At 68.4% G+C, this 19,888-nt stretch overlaps 5 protein-coding genes across 13 annotated transcripts; 3 read left to right on the top strand and 2 right to left on the bottom strand.

The window, feature by feature from the left end:
* Positions 1-7: 7 nt before the first annotated feature.
* On the top strand, positions 8-5,169 carry RHOT2 (ras homolog family member T2). Of its 6 annotated transcripts, none has more exons than XM_025984895.2 (19): positions 8-367; positions 725-783; positions 870-951; positions 1,021-1,064; positions 1,532-1,585; positions 1,881-1,933; positions 2,008-2,116; positions 2,238-2,339; positions 2,420-2,518; positions 2,617-2,725; positions 2,808-2,928; positions 3,073-3,157; positions 3,242-3,384; positions 3,461-3,561; positions 3,640-3,770; positions 3,848-3,928; positions 4,009-4,131; positions 4,234-4,436; positions 4,638-5,169. In XM_025984895.2, the coding sequence occupies exons 1-19, from the start codon at positions 331-333 to the stop codon at positions 4,762-4,764; spliced, it is 1,863 nt and encodes a 620-aa protein (XP_025840680.1). In that variant the 5' UTR covers positions 8-330; the 3' UTR covers positions 4,765-5,169. The 6 variants fall into 6 exon arrangements, with proteins under 6 accessions (XP_025840680.1, XP_025840681.1, XP_025840684.1 ...); XM_025984896.2 differs by having other exon boundaries at positions 231-367; positions 730-783; XM_025984899.2 differs by having other exon boundaries at positions 231-367; positions 2,461-2,518.
* A 1,323-nt stretch (positions 5,170-6,492) lies between these two features.
* On the top strand, positions 6,493-8,980 carry RHBDL1 (rhomboid like 1). Of its 2 annotated transcripts, none has more exons than XM_025984925.2 (8): positions 6,493-6,646; positions 6,966-7,127; positions 7,331-7,555; positions 7,631-7,779; positions 7,871-7,983; positions 8,058-8,158; positions 8,239-8,299; positions 8,387-8,980. In XM_025984925.2, exons 1-8 carry the CDS (start codon positions 6,608-6,610, stop codon positions 8,656-8,658), a joined length of 1,122 nt encoding a protein of 373 aa, XP_025840710.1. In that variant the 5' UTR covers positions 6,493-6,607; the 3' UTR covers positions 8,659-8,980. The 2 variants fall into 2 exon arrangements, with proteins under 2 accessions (XP_025840710.1, XP_025840711.1); XM_025984926.2 differs by having other exon boundaries at positions 6,498-6,646; positions 6,969-7,127.
* Positions 8,981-10,117: 1,137 nt separating this feature from the next.
* On the top strand, positions 10,118-12,586 carry STUB1 (STIP1 homology and U-box containing protein 1). The gene is made up of 7 exons (XM_025984891.2): positions 10,118-10,435; positions 10,992-11,190; positions 11,282-11,447; positions 11,679-11,766; positions 11,885-11,941; positions 12,022-12,138; positions 12,216-12,586. Exons 1-7 carry the CDS (start codon positions 10,277-10,279, stop codon positions 12,339-12,341), a joined length of 912 nt encoding a protein of 303 aa, XP_025840676.1. The 5' UTR covers positions 10,118-10,276; the 3' UTR covers positions 12,342-12,586.
* Positions 11,539-14,253, bottom strand: JMJD8 (jumonji domain containing 8). Of its 2 annotated transcripts, none has more exons than XM_072754215.1 (10): positions 14,012-14,252; positions 13,829-13,927; positions 13,691-13,739; positions 13,522-13,618; positions 13,368-13,436; positions 13,153-13,272; positions 13,000-13,067; positions 12,790-12,924; positions 12,635-12,715; positions 11,539-12,042 (listed from the first exon to the last, which is right to left on the bottom strand). In XM_072754215.1, the coding sequence occupies exons 1-9, from the start codon at positions 14,104-14,106 to the stop codon at positions 12,635-12,637; spliced, it is 813 nt and encodes a 270-aa protein (XP_072610316.1). In that variant the 5' UTR covers positions 14,107-14,252; the 3' UTR covers positions 11,539-12,042. The 2 variants fall into 2 exon arrangements, with proteins under 2 accessions (XP_072610316.1, XP_072610317.1); XM_072754216.1 differs by having other exon boundaries at positions 11,908-12,042; positions 12,619-12,715; positions 14,012-14,253.
* Positions 14,254-14,310: 57 nt separating this feature from the next.
* On the bottom strand, positions 14,311-18,903 carry WDR24 (WD repeat domain 24). Of its 2 annotated transcripts, none has more exons than XM_025984889.2 (8): positions 18,135-18,903; positions 17,103-17,280; positions 16,291-16,963; positions 15,625-15,743; positions 15,426-15,547; positions 15,230-15,334; positions 14,811-15,151; positions 14,311-14,721 (listed from the first exon to the last, which is right to left on the bottom strand). In XM_025984889.2, the coding sequence occupies exons 1-8, from the start codon at positions 18,613-18,615 to the stop codon at positions 14,368-14,370; spliced, it is 2,373 nt and encodes a 790-aa protein (XP_025840674.1). In that variant the 5' UTR covers positions 18,616-18,903; the 3' UTR covers positions 14,311-14,367. The 2 variants fall into 2 exon arrangements, with proteins under 2 accessions (XP_025840674.1, XP_025840675.1); XM_025984890.2 differs by having other exon boundaries at positions 14,811-14,893.
* Between the last annotated feature and the right edge of the window lie 985 nt (positions 18,904-19,888).

The raw sequence follows: 19,888 nt of genomic DNA, 5'->3' as shown, positions 1-19,888 counted from the left end.
TGTGCCCAGAGCACCCAGGCCAGAGTGTGTGCCTGGAGCACCCAGCCCAGAGCACTCAGGCCAGAGCACGTGCCCGGAGCGCCGAGCCCGAGCGCCCTCCCCGGCGCAGGCCTGCAGTGTCTAGAGTGCCCGCCCGGGGGCGCCGCCGCACAGCGGGGACGCTCTGGCCCGCCCAGCTCGTCAGTGTGGCTCCGCAAGCGGGGCCGGAAGTGCGAGCGGAGGCCGGAAGCGCGGGCGAGTGGGAGGGCGATTGTCGGAGCTGGGTCGGAGTCGGGGTCGGACCGGGGTCGGGGCCGGACCGGGGTCGGGGCGGGGATCCGTGCGGCCGCCATGAAGCGGGACGTTCGCATCTTGCTCCTGGGCGAGGGTAGGCGCCGGGGCGGGGGGGGCGGGGGCGTCGGGATCCCGGGTCGAGGTCGGGGTCCGGGGGCGGGATCCGGGGTCCGGTGGGGGGGGGTCAAGGTACGGGGTCGGAGTGCCGTACGGGAGTCGGGGGTCCGGGGGGCGTCTGGTTCGGGGTCCAGGGTCGGGGTCCGGTGGGGGGATCGGGGTCCAGAGTGGAGGTCCGGGGTCGGGGGTCGGGGTCCGGGCTCGGGGTCCGGTGGGGGGGTTCAAGGTCTGGGGTCGGGGGTCCGGGCTGGGGATCCGGGGTCGCGGGCCTGAGCGCGGGGGGGGGGGGCGCGGGGGCGCCCGTGTCCGCCTCTGACCGCGCCGCCCCGCGCAGCCCAGGTGGGGAAGACGTCGCTGATCCTGTCGCTGGTAGGCGAGGAGTTCCCCGCGGAGGTGAGAGCGCAGCGCGGGCGGCCGTTGGGGTCGGTGCCGGGGCCGGTGCCGGGCCGGCGCGGCCGCCCTGACGCGGGTCCCCGCAGGTCCCGCCCCGCGCGGAGGAAATCACCATTCCCGCGGACGTCACCCCGGAGAAGGTGCCCACGCACATCGTGGATTACTCAGGTAGAGCAGCGCCGTGCGGGTAGGGAGGGCGAGGCGCGGCGGCGCGGTCAGCTGTCCCTCCCTCTGCAGAAGCTGAGCAGACTGCCGAGGAGCTCCGGGCAGAGATCCTCAAGGTGAGGCCGCGCCCCCTCCTCGGCCCCGTGCGCCTGCTGCCCCTCTCTGCACCTTGGGGAGCAGTCTGGGTGCGCATCACGTTGGCCGCTAATCGGCTCTGCGCCCTGGCCGCCTGCACCACTGCCTGGTCCTCCCGCGCGGCCCTGACCAGGCCTGCGGGTCCCCTTTGCACCTATTCCCTGGAGGAAGGGGCGGGTTGAGGCCACCACTACCCAGGGCGGCCTTCTGCGCACCATCCTGCCTTGTGGGGATGTCCTCCTCGCTGCCCAAGTCGTCACTGTACCTGAAGCAGCCCAGGGACCCAGGGCTGGGGCCGGGGTGTCAGGCTCGCGGTGGGGGGCGTCTGTCCTCAGCCTCCCGGGGGACTCTGCAGCACTGCCAGGTTCGGGGGTTAGGATCCCAGCCCCGTCAAGGCCGCCGTGGAGCAGGAACCTGTGGTCACGTCAAGCTTTCCCCATTCCCACAGGCAAACGTGGTCTGCGTGGTGTATGACGTGTCTGAGGAGGCCACCATCGAGAAGGTGAGGCGTCTGGGTCCTCAGTGCTGGCACGCGGCTCCCTGTCGTCCTCCGCGAACTGCGGAGGGGCCCTCGCTGACCCAGGCTGAGCCAGCCCCAGACGCTCCCCCAGGACATGGATGCTTAGAAGTCTGAAGCCCTCAGGTCTCAGTTACGTGCCCTGCCCCACTGACTGTTCGTTCCATGTGGCCCCGTTCCCAGTATCTGTGATTTTGTTGCTTGGGGCCCAGGCCTCCCTGTGTCCAGGCATGAGTTCCAGGACGACCTGGGGGACAGCAGGCTGACCCTTGCTTTTCAGATCCGAACCAAATGGATCCCCCTGGTGAATGGGGAGACTGACAGGGACCCCAGGTAACAGGCCGGGCCCAGGTGGGTGCCCCCTGCCAGCCCCTCCAGCCATGGTGACCGTGGGCCTCTCCCCACAGAGTCCCCATCATCTTGGTGGGCAACAAGTCGGACCTGCGGCCCGGGAGCTCGATGGAGGCTGTGCTGCCCATCATGAGCCAGTTCCCGGAGATCGAGACCTGTGTGGAGGTGAGTGGGTGGGCAGGGCTGCGTGGCAGGTGCCGTCCTGGAGGGCCTGCATCTTCTGGGGAGGGCCCTTTGACATCTGTGGTACCGGGCACACCTGTGGGTCTGTCTCCACGGCCACCAGTGCTCCGCCAAGAACCTGAGGAACATCTCGGAGCTGTTCTACTACGCACAGAAGGCGGTGCTGCACCCCACGGCCCCGCTCTACGACCCCGAGGCCAAGCAGGTGGGCAGCAGGCGCCGGCGAGATGGCCGGGCTGGTGGGGGTGGTGCAGCGGGGACGTGCTGAGCCGGCTGTCCCTGCAGTTGAGGCCCGCGTGTGCCCAAGCCCTCACACGCATCTTCAGGCTCTCGGACCGGGACCTAGACCAGGCGCTCAGTGACGAGGAGCTCAACGCCTTCCAGGTGCGGCCCCCATCCCTCGGGGACACGGTCTCGGGTGCCCTGGTGACACCGAGCGGTCACTGAGGGGCTGGCTGATGGCCATTTTCCCTCGGGGGCAGAAATCCTGCTTCGGGCACCCCCTGGCCCCGCAGGCCCTGGAGGATGTGAAGATGGTGGTACGCAAGAACGTGGCTGGAGGGGTGCGCGACGACCGGCTGACCCTGGACGGTGCGTGCTGGTGCCCTGCCGGTGCCCTGGGAGGGGGGCGCCGTGCCCAGTGCTACCCGCCCTCCCGCCTCTCTCGCCACAGGCTTTCTTTTCTTGAACACGCTGTTCATCCAGCGCGGCCGCCACGAGACCACATGGACCATCCTGCGGCGCTTCGGCTATGGAGACGCGCTGGAGCTCACCCCTGACTACCTGGTCCCACCGTGAGTGGGGGGGCACCCCGGGCTCAGCCTCTCCCCTTGGGGCCTCATTGTGTAGGGAGGTCAGGGTGGGGCGGCAGCTGAGCAGACGGCTCCCTGGCTCAGCGCGTTCACCTGGCGGGCCCGGGACACCCTGCGTCCCCACAGGCTCCACGTGCCCCCCGGCTGCAGCACCGAGCTCAACCACTTTGGCTACCAGTTTGTGCAGAGGGTGTTTGAGAAGCATGACCGGGTAAGGGGGTCGTGAGCACCACTGGGCACCGCTGCAGTCCTGCCGGTCCCCGGGCACGCATCACCGCAGCCCCTGTGCCCGCAGGACCGTGACGGCAGCCTCTCGCCTGCGGAGCTAGAGAGCCTGTTCAGCGTGTTCCCTGCTGCCCCCTGGGGCCCCCGGCTGCCCCGGGAGGTCTGCACCGAGGCCGGCAGGCTGTCTCTGCACGGATACCTCTGCCAGTGGACGTGAGTTCGGAGTGTGCCCGGGGGGACGCTGCCTGTGCCGGCCGCATGGTGACCCCCGCGCCCCTCCTGCCCCCAGCTTGGTGACCTACTTGGACGTCCGGCGCTGCCTCGAGCACCTCGGTTATCTGGGCTACCCCACCCTCTGCGAGCAGGACTCCCAGGCCCACGCTATCACAGGTGCGTGCCCGCCCTCGCCCTGAGCCCGCCCCTGCCTGCAGCGCCCTGGGTCACGCTTGCCCCGGCTGTCGTCCGCAGTCACTCGAGAGAAGAGGCTGGACCAAGAGAAGGGGCAGACGCAGAGGAACGTTCTCCTGTGCAAGGTGGTGGGAGCCCGCGGAGTGGGCAAGTCCGCCTTCCTGCAGGCCTTCCTCAGCCGAGACCTGGGGGTGAGCATCTGTGGAGGGCGGGGGGCTCTGGGCAGCGTCGGGGCGCAAGGGTCAGGCAGCTGCATCCCCCGCCGCAGGACGACAGAGAGCTTGTGGAGGAATGCCCCATCTACGCCATCAACACGGTGCAGGTCAACGGGCAGGAGAAGTACCTCATCGTGAGTGCTGGAGTCCCCGGGGGCAGCCCTGGTCGCGCGGGGGCAGCCCCGAGCCTGCCCTGAGGCCAGCCTCTGTCTAGCTGTGCGAGGTGAGTGCAGACAGCCTGCTGGCGCCCACATCCGATGCCGCCTGTGACGTGGCCTGCTTGATGTTCGACGGCAGCAACCCCGGCTCCTTCGCGCTCTGTGCCCGTGTCTACAAGGCAAGCCTGCCCCACCCAGGCCCCGGGGCAGTGCACACCCCCAGCCACCCCCCGCCCCCCCCCCACCCCCCCCCCCGCCCTCACACGCCTGCCCTGCTGCAGCGCCACTACATGGACGGACAGACCCCCTGCCTCGTCGTCTCCTCCAAGGCAGACCTGCCCACGGGCAGCGCGCCCCCCGGCCTGGCGCCCACCGAGTTCTGCCGCAGACACCGGCTGCCCGCCCCTGCCGCCTTCTCCAGGGTGGGCCCGGCCGGGCTCAGCGCTGCCGTCTTCACCCGGCTCACCGCCATGGCTGCCTTCCCGTGGGTACCGGCGCGGCCCCCTCCCAGGGAACCCTAGTCCTTGTCACAGGGAGGGCGGGACAACTGTGGTGTTGGGGCCGGGGTCCCGCAGGTGTCGGGGGGGCCTGGTCCCCCGTGGCCCCGGGCTCTGGGGCTTCGCAGATGGTGGGCGGGCACTGTGGTGGCATCCCCGGGTCATCCAGCCGCCACTCTCTCCTGCAGACACCTGGCCCATGGGGAGCTACATGCCACCTCCTTCTGGCTGCGGGTGACCCTGGGGGCCGTTGGGCTTGCGGTCACTGCCGTCCTCAGCATCTCGCTCTACAGGGCCCTGGTGAAGACCCGATGAGGCCTCAGGCCCCCGGGTGCTGGTATTGGGGTACCTGCTCGAGGGGGCCTTCCATCGGAACTTCCTTCTGGGGACACTGCCCGCTGCCCTGCCCGAGCCCCAAGGGCAGTCCCCCAGGTCCCCGTGGCGCACGTCCTACCCAGCTGTACATGCCAGGCGTTACCCGCTTCGGGGATCACGTGTTGGAGGGACTGGGGTCACGGCGAGGAAGCCGGTGACCCCAGGCCCAGGTATTCTCAGGGCTCCACTTCTCTGGTCCCAACAGCCAGGGGGACTTGGGGTCTCAGGATAGGACTCTGGGCCAAAGGTGGGGGTGGCCTCCATCCTCCCTGGTTTGGACATTGGTTCCCGTCATGAAGACCTGAGGTCGGGTCTCCTCATTAAACTTGTCTTTTGCACCTGGGATCCTGTTTTCTGAAGACGACTTTTCTTGAGTCCGCTGACACGGGCTGAGACGCGCGCTCCAGAGCCCCACGTGTGTCCTGCAGGCCTGGGTCCCCTTCTGAGATGTCCCTCGTGGGCCAGCAGCTGTCTGGAAGCCTCTGTACCCATCAGGCCTCATGCTGGCCTGAGGGGCTCTGATGGAGACCCTCCCAATGGCTGCCCTGCCCCTGCACACACACACACACACACACACACCCGCCCCACCCCAGACCTCAGCATCCCAGTAGCTGGCCTGAGGTGGGGGGGAGGGGGAGTCTGGGACTGGAGCATCTGGGACTCAGGTGGGGCTGCTGCTGCTGTGCAGGGTTGGCCATGGCCTGAGAAACGTACCCTGCTCTCCCTCACAGCCTGACCAGAGCCACAGCCCTTCCTGTCCCCGCGTCCCTTCACTTGGCGCTCGGGTGGGTGTCTACTTAGTGGGTGTCCCGGGGGCTGGAGCAGACAGCCTGCGGTGTGGCTGGGTGCCCCCTCCCTGCCATGGGTCAGCCAGTGTCCCCCAGGTCTCTCCCAGGCCCCGACATGCTCTTGGCAGGAGGCTGGGGATGCTGGGCCAAGGCAGAGGGCCTGGGGGACTCTGCTGTCTCCCTCCACCGTCCCTCCCAGCCCTGCTGGCCCTTGCCACACGGGTGCGGTTCTCACCTGCTTTGGGGAGACCGTCTGCTCAGTCGCGGCTACGGAGGGTTGCCCGTGGCATCAGGATTTGGAGGGGCCGCTAGGACGGCACATCCCAGCCGAGGCCTGGGCCTTGGGGTCTGCACCCACGCGGGGGCGTCGAAAGCTGCAGGTCCCACCGTCCGGCACTGGCTTGGGAGTGAGGGTCTGCAGCCTGGGTGGGGGGTGCTGTGGACTGAACAGAGTCAGCTGCACCAAGGCACCCCCCGCCCCCTGTGATTGGCCCTGTTGGCTGGCCTTGTCCCCGTGGTGGGACCGCTGGGCTTTCCTGCCGTGGCCAGACACATGAGCCCCACGGGCAAGCTGGCACTTTCAGGGAACGCTGGGTAGAGCAGGGTCGCAGGCGGCGCGGTGGCCGGAAGGTCACCCCAGGGAGGCGGCTTTGAAGCCCCAGGGTGAAGGGCGGGGAGGGATGCAGGGGGGGGAGGGATGCGGGGGGGGGGGGGGCTGCCCCGTGACTCAGTTTCCCCAGCCACGCGACCGAGCAGCCTCAGCTCCAAACGGTAGGCGAGGACCGAGCTGTTCCGGGGCGCGTCCGCAGGCAGGGCGCGCGCTTGTCCCGGCCGCAAGTGGGGGGGCCCCAGCGGCGGGGGCGAGCTCGCGGGGGCGTGCGGCTGTGGCTCCGTGACGCGCGCCGGCGGAGCGGGCGGGCCGGGGCGGAGCGGAGTCGTCCGCAGAGCAGCCCCTTCCGGCCGCCGCCGACCCCGGCCCGGCCCCGCCTGGCTCTATGGACAGGAGCTCGCTGCTGCAGCTTATCCAGGAGCAGGTGCGTGGGGGGCGGGGGGCACCAGCGGGTGGCCGCGCTCCAGCCCCCCCAGGGACCTCGGGCCCCTGCTCCCCTGCCTGACGACCCGGGAGAGGGCGGCCGCGGCTGGGGACGCAGAGGAGGGAGGGAGCGAGCCTGCCCGCCCGGAGGATGCGCAGGGCGGGAAGGAGGTGGGGAGGCCGAGGAGCGGTGGAGCGGGAGCCCAGGACCCGCGGGTACGGAGGCCTGGCCGCGGGAGCTGGGAGCCCGTCCCTCCGCTGGCCCGGCCCCGAGGCCACCCCACCTCAAGCCTTGGCCAATGGCCCCCCCCCGACCCCAGCAGCTGGACCCTGAGCACACAGGTTTCATCGGTGCGGACACCTTCACCGGCCTGGTGCACAGCCATGAGCTGCCCCTGGACCCGGCCAAGCTGGACATGCTGGTGGCCTTGGCCCAGAGCAACGAGCGGGGCCAGGTCTGCTACCAGGAGCTTGTGGACCTGGTCAGTGCCACAGTGGGTGGACGGCAGGGTAGGGGCCCGGCCGAGTGGGTGGGCAGGCAGTCCCCACGCCTGCCCTTCCCACCTGGGAGGGGTGTGGGCGGGGGCAGGGACTCAGCCTCCACCAGGAGGGGGGGGGGGGGCCAAGGGGGCAGGGTGGCTGGGGGCGCAGGGAGCACGGTGGCCCATGCTTAGCGCCCCCCCAGATCAGCAGTAAACGCTCGAGCAGCTTTAAGCGGGCCATCGCCAACGGACAGAGGGCGCTGCCCCGAGCCGGGCTGCTGGACGAGCCAGGCCTGGGTGTCTACAAGCGGTTCGTGCGCTATGTTGCCTACGAGATCCTGCCCCGAGAGGTGGACCGCCACTGGTACTTCTACCGGCACCGCAGCTGCCCGCCCCCCGTGTTCATGGCCTCAGTCACCCTTGCCCAGGTGTGCCTACCCGCCCACCAACCCGGAGCCGCCCCCCACCCGGCCTGGCCCAGCCCTAACGCCCCTCTCCCCCAGATCATCGTGTTCCTGTGCTATGGGGCTCGTCTCAACAAGTGGGTGCTGCAGACCTACCACCCCGAGTACATGAAGAGCCCCCTGGTGTACCACCCCGGCCACCGTGCTCGAGCCTGGCGCTTCCTCACCTACATGTTCATGCACGTTGGGTGAGTGGGGGCCCACCTCCGGTGTCCCCGTCAGGTAGGGCTGGTGGCCCGCCACCACCGACCTCACATCTGTTTACACCCACATGGCCAGCCTGGAGCAGCTGGGCTTCAACGCGCTCCTGCAGCTGATGATCGGGGTGCCCCTGGAGATGGTGCACGGCCTGCTCCGCATCAGCCTGCTCTACCTGGCTGGGGTGCTGGCAGGTGAGGCAGGCACACGCCCCCCGGCCACCACACCAGCGAGCCTCCCGCTCACCACTCTCCCTTTGCTCACACAGGCTCCCTGACTGTCTCCATTACCGACATGCGGGCCCCTGTGGTGGGGGGCTCTGGTGGGGTCTACGCCCTGTGCTCCGCACACCTGGCCAACGTCGTCATGGTAATAGGGCAGACTGTGGGGTGGGTGTGGGGAGGGGACCACAAGGCCTGCCTCACAGCCTGTGTCTCACGCCCCATCAGAACTGGGCTGGGATGAGGTGTCCCTACAAGCTGCTGAGGATGGTGCTGGCCTTGGTGTGCAGTAAGTAGGGGGTCAGGGGGCTGGGAGGGGGGCTCAGCCTCAGGCCAGGGTGCCTCCCACCTGCCTACCTGCCACCTTTCTCTGCAGTGAGTTCCGAAGTGGGCCGGGCCGTGTGGCTCCGTTTTTCCCCGCCACTGCCTGCCTCCGGCCCCCAGCCCAGCTTCATGGCACACCTGGCAGGTGCAGTGGTAGGAGTCAGCATGGGCCTGACAATCCTGCGCAGCTATGAGGAACGCCTGCGGGACCAGTGTGGCTGGTGGGTGGTGCTGCTCGCCTATGGCACCTTCCTGCTCTTTGCCATCTTCTGGAACGTCTTCGCCTATGATCTGCTAGGCGCCCACATCCCTCCACCACCCTGATGGGCTCCCCAGGGCCCCACCAAGTCAGGGCACTGGTGTGTGTGGGCTGGCCGCCAGACGAGCCTGCACGTCTGCTCTCTGTGAATGTACACCTTGAGACTGCTTCTCCTCCGTGGGGGCAGGTGGCCCTCGCAGCCTACTGAGTCCAGGCCAAGCCTTACATCAGCCCTGGCCACCCCCTCCCAGGCCTGGAGACATAGAACTGCCTGGCCAGGCAGTGGAGGTCCCCAAGCGTGGCCCTAGAGGAGACCCTGACCCGGCCTCTCCCCCACGACTTGCGGTCTGAGCCTTTTTGGAGAATGAATAAATATTTTACACAGCAGAAGGTGGCTGCAGTGGGCTCTGGGGGCTGGCCCCAGGGGCCCGCCCAGCCCTCGCACGGTGGCCTGAGCTCTCCCGGTGCTCCCTGCACCCAAACCAGGCGTGCGCATATGGCGGGTGTGCGAGGAGCTGGGGTCCTCACAGGCAGCGGAGACTGCAGCCCAGCCGGCCGCCAGCCCTCCGAGACCCCTGTGGCCTGGGCCCAGCCGGGTTCAGCCAGCCTGGCTTCTCTGCGCTTCTGGGCCGGCGCGGTGCCCTCGCGGGTGGCCAGGCTGGGGCGGGTCGCACGCGGCAGCAGCGCTGTCGCCACGCGGGGAGGGGTCCCGGGCCTGAGGTCCCGCCCGGGCGGGGGCAGAGGGGGGCGGGGGGCCCGGGCTCAGGCCATGCCACGCTCGGGCAGCCGGCCTGTATGCACCCCGCCTCCCCAGGGCCGCGGGCGGCGGGCGCGCGGCGGCCTCGGAGCTCCTGCAGCCAGGGCTCGAGCCTCGCCAGCGTCTGGGCAGGCGGCTCCCGCGCACCCCCGGGGTCACAGCCACGGGCCCCCCCGCAAGCGACGACACTCACCGGCCAGGCCGAGGTGGGCTGGGCGAGGTGTGGGGAGGAACCTCACCCGGAGCCCCGCCCCGGAGGCCCCGCCCCCCGCTTCCACGCCGGCGGCCACGTGCTCCTCCGCTCCACCCCCGGTGGCCGCGGGGAACCCCCTGGGGGAGGGCGGCGACGGAGCCTCGGGCAGCGGGTTCGGCCGTCCTGCCACCGCTTCAGAGCTTCCAGCCGTCCCTGGCGACCGCGGCACCTCCCCATGCGGCGCCAGGACCGCAGCCCCGCGGCCCTCGAGGCCCCACGGCCCTCGAGGCCCCACGGCCGCGCAGCCAGCCGGCGGCCGCTACGTCTGCGCGGGGCGGGGCCTCGGCGGGGCGGGGCCTCGGCGGGGCGGGGCCTCGGCGGGGCGGGGCCTCGGCGGGGCGGGGCCTCGGCGGGGCGGGGCCTCGGCGGGGCGGGGCCTCGGCGGGGCGGGGCCGCGCTTGGCGCTGTCCCGGACTTCCGACGTCGCGGGTCGCGTTCCCTCGAGCGCATGCGCCCAGTCGGTCCCGCCCCCCTCGCCTACGCGGCCCGTCGGACGCAGGCGCGGCCCCGCCCGTGCCGCTGGCCCCGCCCCGCGCGGCCGGAAGTTCCGGTGGCGGATTGCTGGACCGGGCCCGAGCGGATCGCGGGCTCGGGCTGCGGGCTCGGGCTGCGGGCGCAGGGCGGGCCAGACGCGGAGCCTGGGAGCGAAGCCCGGGCTGTGCCGCGCGGCGCTATGAAGGGCAAGGAGGAGAAGGAGGGCGGCGCGCGGCTGGGCGCCGGCGGCGGAAGCCCCGAAAAGAGCCCGAGCGCGCAGGAGCTCAAGGAGCAGGGCAACCGGCTCTTCGTGGGCCGCAAGTACCCGGAGGCGGCGGCCTGCTACGGCCGCGCCATCGTGAGTGCGCCCGCGCCGGGGGAGGGGGCCGGCGTCCGGGCGGGGGAGTGGGCGGGGCCCGGCTCGCGGCCCCGCGTCCTCCCCGGAGCCCCTGCCCCGCCGCTCCCGCCGGACCCTCGGGGCGGTCTTGGTTCGCCCGCGGGGGCGTTTGGGCCCCGAGAATTCGGTGCTGATCATGTTCCGGTCGAGCCAAGGCCGCGCGGTTCTCGAGCCAGTGCTGGTTGCTGGAGGGGCGGGTGGGAACTTGAGGGGTGCTCGAGGCCCCAAGCCGGGACCAGGGTCCCTGTCCCTTCAGAAGCCCAGGCCCGAAGCTGGGGCTCTCCGCAGGTCCGGGAACCTCACCTTTACAAAACCTCCTGGGAGCCCCGAGGGGGTGGGCTCGCGCAGGCCTCAGGACCGGGAGTTCACTCTACAGCCCTCGCTGAGCAGGGGCTTCCAAGCTGAGAAATTTCTAGCGCCTGGATTCTAGCCACGGGCTCCCAGACCGGGACAGGGCCTAGGACAGGGCGCACGGAGCTCTTTCCCTCATGCTGGCTGGCCTGGCCTTGGTCCCCAGACCCGGAATCCTCTGGTGGCCGTGTACTACACCAACCGGGCGTTGTGCTATCTGAAGATGCAGCAGCATGAGCAGGCCCTGGCTGACTGCCGGCGGGCTCTGGAACTGGACGGGCAGTCTGTGAAGGCACACTTTTTCCTGGGGCAGTGCCAGCTAGAGATGGAGAGCTATGATGAGGCCATCGCCAACCTGCAGCGAGGTGGGCCTACAGGTTGTCAGGGGAAGCGGGGGCGCCTGGGACCAGGTGGATGGACTGGCTAGAAGGTGACCTGAAGCCCCTGTTCCCCCAGCCTACAACCTGGCCAAGGAGCAGCGGCTCAACTTCGGGGATGACATCCCTAGTGCTCTGCGCATCGCCAAGAAGAAGCGTTGGAACAGCATCGAGGAGCGGCGCATCCACCAGGAGAATGAGCTGCACTCCTACCTCACTCGGCTTATTGTGGCTGAGCGGGAGAGGTGGGCTGTGGTAGCGGGAGAGGTGGGCTGTGGTAGCGGCAGGCTCCAGGGCCCCACCCACCCCCAAGGCAACACTCTGGGGTTAACTGAGTCAAGAACACAAGTATTTATTGAAGGCCAGCACTGGCGAGCAGTTGGAGGGAAGAGAGACCTGAACAAGCCTGAGGTTGGGGTGGAGTGTGACCTCTTCTGGCCAGACCCATTCCTGACTAGCTCCTGGTCGACCCCCAGGGAGCTAGAAGAATGCCAGCGGAACCACGAGGGTGATGAAGATGATGGCCACGTCCGGGCCCAGCAGGCCTGCATCGAGGCCAAGCACGTGAGGGTGCCCCAGCCCACGTGTGGATGTGTGCATGTTTGCGTGCCTGTGACGGGAGGGTGCCCGGGGGAGGGGGAAGGGGCATCTGGCCCACGCGTAGCTGCTTGGTTCTCCGCAGGACAAGTATTTAGCAGACATGGATGAGCTTTTCTCCCAGGTGGATGAGAAGAGAAAGGTAAGCTGTCTGTCCTCTGGGTAGCAGGAATTGGAGCCGGGTCCCCATCCTGGTGCCTGACCTGACTCCATGTGCCACAGAAGCGAGACATCCCAGATTACCTGTGTGGCAAGATCAGCTTTGAGCTTATGCGGGAGCCGTGCATCACGCCCAGCGGCATCACCTACGACCGCAAGGACATTGAGGAACACCTGCAGGTGAGGGCCAACAAGAGTGGGGAGCAGGGCCCGTAACCACTGAGCACTTTCTGACCTGCTGTCACTGCACACTGCAGCGTGTGGGCCACTTTGACCCTGTCACCCGGAGCCCCCTGACCCAGGAACAGCTCATCCCCAACCTGGCCATGAAAGAGGTCATTGATGCATTCATCTCCGAGAATGGCTGGGTGGAGGACTACTGAGGCCAGGCGAGTGCCAGAGCTCCTGCCTTGCCTAGTACCCTGGCCCAGGTGGGCCTTGGGGCAGTAGCTCCCAGTCGCTGTACATAGTTTGTGTCCCTAGATCCCTGCCCTGGTGTCCCCTATCCCACCCTCATCAGTTCTGCTGCTGGACCATGAGCCCCACCTCCACCCCCTTCTGGGCCAGAAACAGCAGGTGAGGGTGGGCTGCTGCCACCACTGTCCTGTAATAAAACCTGTGAGCACTATAGGGCTGTGTGCTGGTGTGTGCTGGGCTCACCAGCCGCCCACTCTACCTAGCCGAAGAAAGTAGAGATAAAAACACTGGCGTCCAGGTTGAGTGTAGCATGCCACCACCGGTCAGGGAAATACAGCACCTGGTGGAGGGTGGGGCATAAGGATTAGCTGGTGGGGTGTGATCCAGCCTGACCCCTTCCTGCCACCTACTGACCTCACCAGCCTGGACGGTGCACTCCAGGGGCCTCTCAGATGGTGCCAGGGTTGGGTACACGTCCTGAAGCCAGGCCAGTGTGGTTTTGTTGGGGTGGAACTCAGGTGTCTTCTCAGGGGGATACAGGAACCAGCGCTGAGGGTGAGAGCAGCCCGTCACTCCGTGTTGGCAGGCAGTAAGCCCCAAGCCTCAGCCCTGGCCCGTGCTGACCTTGCGGCCGTAGATCACCTCTGAGAACCCGGGCCCGTGCCAGTGGAAGGGTACCCCAGAACCAGCTCCTGTGGGGTCAGTTAGGAGCACTTGCTGATGCAACCCCACCTTGTGTGTCCCCTTCCTCTGGCATGCCACGTGCAGGGTACCCACCTGCGATTCCAAAGCTGTAGGCAGCAGTGGTACCTAGCAGACTAAACGGAGGTGGGGAGTAGTGCTGGAAGAGTGAGGCCCATTCGCTGAAATCGTTGTCCCCGAAGAAGTACAAGGTGTCTGCCAACACAGAACACAGGAGGCGCCCAGGTCTCGACACCTGTACTTGTTCACATGCCCCCATCCCAGCCCACGGCCAACCAGGTGTGACTCACCGTTGCCCAGGGAGCTAGGGTCCTGGGGGTGCAGTAGATGCTCCACGTAGTCCTGGAAGGGCAGGTCCACTGTAGGAAAGGGCCTGGTCAGGACTGGCCGAGGCCGCCTGCAAGTGCCGGCAAGCAGGCGGAGCGGCGGCGTGCGGCAGCTCACCTTTCCGGTAGGAGTAGGTATTGGCGGTGCTCAGCCGGACCACGCTGTCCCCGAACGAGGCCAGCAGCCGTTCTCGGGAGCACAGGGCCCGGAAGCGCTGAGGGGGTGGGGAGAAGACTCAAGGGCGGGTCGGCGCGGGTGGAGAGGCCGGGCGGGGCGCTGCACTCACCGAGTTGTCCGTGAGCCCCTGCAGGATGACGGGCCTGGAGAATGCGTACCTGGAGGGGCGGGACCGCAGCGGGTCGCACCGGCTCGGGGGAGGGGCGCGGGGATCGGGGCGGGAGGCGGGTGTGGGGGCTGCACGTACTGCTGCACGAACTCGGCGTAGCTGAGGTCCGCCCGGCGCTCCACGGCGCAGCGCTCCTCCTCCGCCACGGCGGCCGGCGCCCCGGGCCCGCGCCTCTGCCTGCGGGCACGGCCGTCAGTGCCCCGCCGTCCCCCGCCCCGGTCGCCCGCCCGCGAGTCCCGGCCGCTCGCCCGCGCCGCTCACCACCCTCCGTCGCCCGTGTCCCCGGCGCCGCGCAGCACCGGCGCCGCCAGCGTCCAGACGGCCAGCAGCAGCAGTGGCCGCGCCCCCGGCGCCATGAGCCCGCCGCCGCGAAGCCTGCCGGGAGCTCCGTCGTCGTGGCAACAGCGCCGGACCCGCCCCGGAAGGCGGTGCTAGGGCCGCGGAAGAAGGCGGAGCGGCCGCCGCGGGTTCCCATGGCGACGCCGCCGCCCACCCAGAAGAGCCGCCCAGCATGGAGCTGGCGGCGCGAGCGCAAGCGCGGGTGACGGGCGGCCTCACACTGCGGCTCCTGCTTCCTTTATTTGGTCTCCATGCCCAGCGCCTCCCGCCCGCGGCGGTCAGGAGTACTCGCACAGGTGGCCACAGCCCGCGGGGCAGTGCGAGCTGCCCTCCAGCCACTTCATGATGTGCTGCAGGTGGCCGCCGTGACTGCAGCCCTGGCACCACACGAACAGCCCCTTCACCACGTGGTGGCACACGGCGCACATGCTGGCGCAGCGGTGGCAGCGGTCACAGACCCAGCCGCGGCTGCTCATGGGCCGCTTGCAGTGGCTGCAGTTGACGTGCAGGGTGGTGGACGCCTGGTTGAGGCAGCTGATGGCGCGGCTGGTGCTGAGCTTCACCACCTGGTTGGACACGTTCCAGAGGCAGAAGCGCTGCAGCAGGTCGATGTAGGACGTGTACCAGTGCTCCTGGGGCGGCGGGAGGAAAGGAGGCCGGAGGTGAGCAGGCCAGTGGCCCTGGGGTGGCAGGGACGCCTTCCCCACACCCACTCACCCACCTGGGTCTGCTCGTCGATGTCCTTGCGCACTCGTTCGCCCAGCACGATGAGCACGGACACGGCCATCTGCACATCACCCTGCTCTGCATAGAAGCGCAGCATGTCACACACCAGGGCACTGAAGAAGTCAGGCGGCAGGCGGCTGTCGTAGAGCGCGTGCGAGACGGAGATGAGCGAGAAGGAGGAGTCCACGGGCGCCAGGGAGGCTGCATCAGCCTCACTGCCGCTGACGTGGGGCGAGTCGGCCTTGTCCTGCAGGTGCTCAGGCCCCGATGGAGTGTCCACAATCTCATGGCGTAGCGGGAAGGCCTCCTGTGGCAGCACGTACTCGGGCTCCTCCGCTGAAGGCAGGGTCAGGGAAGGCAGGGTCTGAGCCTCCGGCCCCACCTCCCAACCCCACTTCCCCAGCGCCCACTCACCATGTGCGTGTTCTGGCTCCAACAGGTACAGCTCGTCTTCTTCACCCTCCACGTCACCCAGCAGATAATCCGCAGGCACGTCGCTGCCCTCTGTCTCTTCGTTATCTGTCCATGGGGGGAGGGTGTTCCAGAGGAGCTGATTCTGGGAGGCCCCAGCCCTACTCCCACCAGTGCCCTGTCTACCCCCCCAGCCTACCCTCATTGGTGAGGAGTGTGGCTGAGGAGTCCAGCAGCACTGTGTCGCTCCGTGTGTCACCCTTGCTACGGTCCAGTCTGGTCTCACTGCCCAACCCTGGCGCCATATCCTTCAGGTTGAAACTGGGGGCAGGGAAGGCCAGTGGGTAGATGAGCTCCAACAGCCCACCCTCTGGGTGGAGCCACCCCCAGATGGCTACCTGTTCATGAGTGGCAAGCCGCAAGAGCTGCCCTTGCCCATGCTGTGGTTGAGGTTGGTGGCAGACGCCAGGCCAGGGCTACAGTAGATGATCCGCAGCATGGTCCAGGTCTGTGCTACCTAGGGGAGGATGCCAGGCACTTACCAGGAGCCTGGGTCCCTGGCACCCCATCTAGCACCCTCCACTCCCACCTGGATGGAACCACAAACTGTCAGGTTCTGCTGCCCCAAGCACCCAAAGTCCTGGCCCACTCCAGCTGGGGAACTGAAGCCTGTGCCAAAGACAAAAATCCTAGTCTCGATCCTGCGAGGGGATAAGCAGAAGCAGAAATTGGAGGCAGTCAACACATGCAAATCCGCCTGTGGTCCCAGGAAAACAATGAGAGAAGCCATGTCGACCTCTGCAGGATCAGACACCTTGAAAAATCCAAAAGTAAAAATGAGCCACAAGCGGGGCTGGAACACTAACCCCCCCAGACCTGCACCCTAAGGATGCACTGCTATCAGGTCCGCTACAGGCCAGCGGGTACCCTCGGTTACCAGGGTGGTGGCTGGTGGTGGCAGCTGCCATGCTGAGCGGTAAACACAGGGCAGGGTCCGGGTATAGCAGTTGGGGGAGCCCCCCAAGGTCACAGGCCCTGGGACCCTCTCAGGCCACGCCGCCTACCTGGTTGCGGCCAAGCTCCCGAGCCACTTTCGCATTGTGGTCACAGAGCTCAGCCAGAGGCCGGCCAGCCAGGGCATAACGCTCAGCGGTGTCCACGAACCAGCTCATGCTGCCACTGCCAGGCTCTATCTCAAAGACACTGAGGGCACTGGACGCGAGACCCACGAAAGGCTCGGCAGGGTCCAGTTTACGCTTGAAGAAGATGGGGTGGCGCCGATCACCGGCATAGGGCTTGCGCCCAGACTCGGTGGCCACTAGGCTCTCCTTGGCAGCAAAGGCCAGGTCCCCAAAGAGACCATAGCAGAGGCCCTCGGGGTTGGCGCGCTCAACAGGCTGGCTGGCGTCACGGAACAGGTGCTGGCACAGCGTGCTGTCCTTAGAGCCAGAGAGCAGGAAGGAGGGGTCGTGTGGGTGACGCCAAGCAATGCCTGTTGTGACATCTCGGTGCTCCTCAAACATGGCAGCCGGGACGAAAGGCCGGCGCACGTCCCACACGTAGATGTTATGGTCCACCATCATGGAGCAGGTGGCCAGGTGGTGGCGGCACTCAGGCCGCCACTTGACGCGGGCCACTGAAGCGATGGTTTGCACACAGTGCACCTCCTTGGCACGGTGCGTGGTCATGTCCCATACCTTCACCATCTTGTCACGCCCACCTGTGGCCAGCCAGCCCCTACAATAAGTCCATGAAACCCTCAGTATCCTCTCCAGGGGTGGGAGGCCTCCCCACTCTGCCTCACAGGTCTGGAGGCAGCCCCCCCGCAAACCCACCCATCCCACCCTGCTGCCTGTGCCCCCACCCCACGCCACACCTGTCCTCAGGGTGCCAGTCGCAGCAGAAGACAGGCCCGTTGTGGGCCGTGAACATCCTCTCACAGCGGTCAGGCCGGCGGATGTCCCAGAGCTGCACGTTGCCGTTCTCGAAAGTGGAGGCGAAGGTGAAGTAGTCCCGGATGCTGAACTGGACATCACGCACGCTCTCAGACTGGCCTGTGGAAAGGACATCGATGGAGGGAGAGGGTGAGGGGACTAGAGCAGAGAGAGCAGCCAAGGGTGGAGCCTTGCAGTGACTGTGGACTAATATCACATGCTTGCCCGTGGTCCAGGTGGGGAGGCCTCCAAGGTGGCGTGGATACCCCTGAGCCTGCCTGGCGGGGTGATGGGGAGAGGCCTCACAGAGAAGATGTGGTCGATAGGCCAGGGGCAGGATGCCAGGCATCGCGTGGTTTGTGAACCCGTAATGTGGACCTTGGTTTCCCCTGGATCACGCATCTGATGTCGGTCCTTGCAGAGCTGCGGCGGGGCTTTGGGGCACTGAGCACACAGGAAGCTAGCTGGGCTTAGCTGTACGCACTCCTCTGAGGGAGGCCCGGGGAGGCCCGGGTGAGGCTGCCCCGGCTTCTGCTCCATCCCTCCAGTTTGCACTGGTGCTGCTGGGTCAGCCCCACAGGACCGCACACCTTAAAGGTCCGTGTCCCCCACCCCCAGGCCCAGCACACCGAGCGCCCTCGAGGCCTCCAGCTTTCCCACAGCACAGGTAGCTCAGGGCCAGCCTCAGGAGGCCCCCAGGTCTGAGGCTTCCAGGCCGTGCTCCTTTTGGTCTCTTCAAGGTGGACAAGGGATCAGGGGCTCGAGGCCAGCTGTGGAGCTTGGGCTGCTGGGAAAAAAAGTGTGGGGACAGGCACCCCCCCACATACCCCCCAGCCTTCCTGGTGCGCTTCCTGCGGCCGGGTGGTCCTGTCGCTGGTGCCCGCCCGGCCCTGCTGACCCGGGCGCACGCCCCGCGCCGCTCCCGGCCATGTCCCAGGCTGTCTGGGGCACACGAGGCTGCCTGCAGGGCTCACCCGAGAAGGTGCTCACGGAGTCCTTCCTGCGGAGGTCGAAGCACTTCATGAAACCGTCCTGGGAACCGCTGAGCAGCACGTGTGCCTCGGTGGGGTGGAAGCAGACTTTGTTCACCGTGCGCTTGTGCTCTGTGAACAGCTGGTCCTGCTTGTTGCGCGACGGCCGGCCCAGGTTCCAGGTGACCACCACGCCGTTGGTGGCCGCCGTCGCCAGCAGGTTCTCGTCCATCTGGTGCCAGACGACGTCCGCGCAGCTTAGGTTGAGCGAGGGCTTGCGGCCCACACGCAGGTTCAGCTTCTCCACGAACTGCTCGTCCTCGATGGCGTAGATCTTGAAGATGCTGCGGCCGGCCACCACCACCTGGGCCGCGTCTCTGCACACGCTGATGGCGTTGGCCGGCGCGTCCAGGTGGCAGTGCATGGTGCGGCCGGTCAGCGCGCCGCCGCCCAGGGCCGTGCTCACCCGGGACATCTTCTCCATGGCTGTTCGGCCGAGGCCTGTGCGCCCCGGGCTCCCGGGCGGCCCGGCCCCGGCTGCTCAGTCGGGGGGGGGCATGGGCCCCGCGGCCCGGTGCTCAGGGGTCCCCCGGCCGCTCACGCCCCGCGAGGACGCGACGTGGCGCCCTGTGCGGGCGCGGTGGGGCCTGCGGGGAGGGGCAGGGGGCCGCACGCAGGGAGCGGAGGCCGCGGGCGCTGGGCCAGCGAGTCGGACGAGCCCCTGCCGCCCCCGGCTCCACAACCATTTCCCAAAAGTGCCGGGCCGCCCGACCGGAAGCACCGCGCCGGAAGCAGCTCCGCGAGCCGGAAGAGGCCCCCCGCCGGCCTCCCGGCAGAAGCGGGGCCCGCGGCACGAAGGTTCCGGGCCGGGAGCGGCGCTGGGGGAACGGCGAGGCGGTCCCGGAGAGGCGAGGCGAGGCAAGGCGGCCCCTCCCACCGCACAGTCCCACCGCCGGTGCCCGCGTGTCCCCCGGCAGGCCCCGCCCCTGCAGTCGCCGCCGCAGGCCCCCGCCCCCGGCCCCCGGTACCCGGTACCCGCCGCTCGGCAAACCAGCTCCCCGGCCCGCCGCCGGGTTGTCAAAGCGCGCCCGTCCTCACCGAGCTGACGGGGAGCCGCCGGGTCACAGCCCCCGGAGGGCTGCGCCTGCCTCCCGGCCTGGGTCGCAGCCTGTCCTCAGTCGGCCTGTCCGCCGTCCGCCTGTCGGTCTCCGGCCTGTCCGTCCGCACCTGCCTGTCCTCCACCTGTCCGTCCTCCACCTGTCCGTCCTCCACCTGTCCGTCCTCCGCCTGTCCGTCCCCGGCCTGTCTGTCCTCTGCCTGTCTGTCCTCTGCCTGTCTGTCCTCGGCCTGTTGGTCCCCCGCCTGTCCGTCCCGGCCTGTCCGTCCCGGCCTGTCCATCCTCTGCCTGTCCGTCCCCGGCCTGTCCGTCCTCTGCCTGTCCGTCCCCGGCCTGTCCGTCCTCCGCCTGTCTGTCCCCGGCCTGTCCGTCCTCCGCTTGTCCGTCCTCCGCCTGTCCGTCCCCGGCCTGTCTGTCCTCTGTCTGTCTGTCCTCCGACTGTCCGTCCTCCGCCTGTCCATCCCGGCCTGTCTGTCCTCCGCCTGTCTGTCCTCCGCCTGTCCGTCCCCGGCCTGTCTGTCCTCCGCCTGTCCGCCTGTCCGTCCCCGGCCTGTCCGTCCCTGGCCTGTCCGTCCTCCGCCTGTCCGTCCCCGGCCTGTCCGTCCTCCGCCTGTCTGTCCCTGGCCTGTCCGTCCTCCGC

This window comes from Vulpes vulpes, chromosome 3, assembly GCF_048418805.1.
Source record: "Vulpes vulpes isolate BD-2025 chromosome 3, VulVul3, whole genome shotgun sequence".
NCBI classification, from domain to species: domain Eukaryota; kingdom Metazoa; phylum Chordata; class Mammalia; order Carnivora; family Canidae; genus Vulpes; species Vulpes vulpes.
Note: the sequence above shows the minus strand (reverse complement) of the source record. Positions and strands in the feature narration are given on the sequence as shown.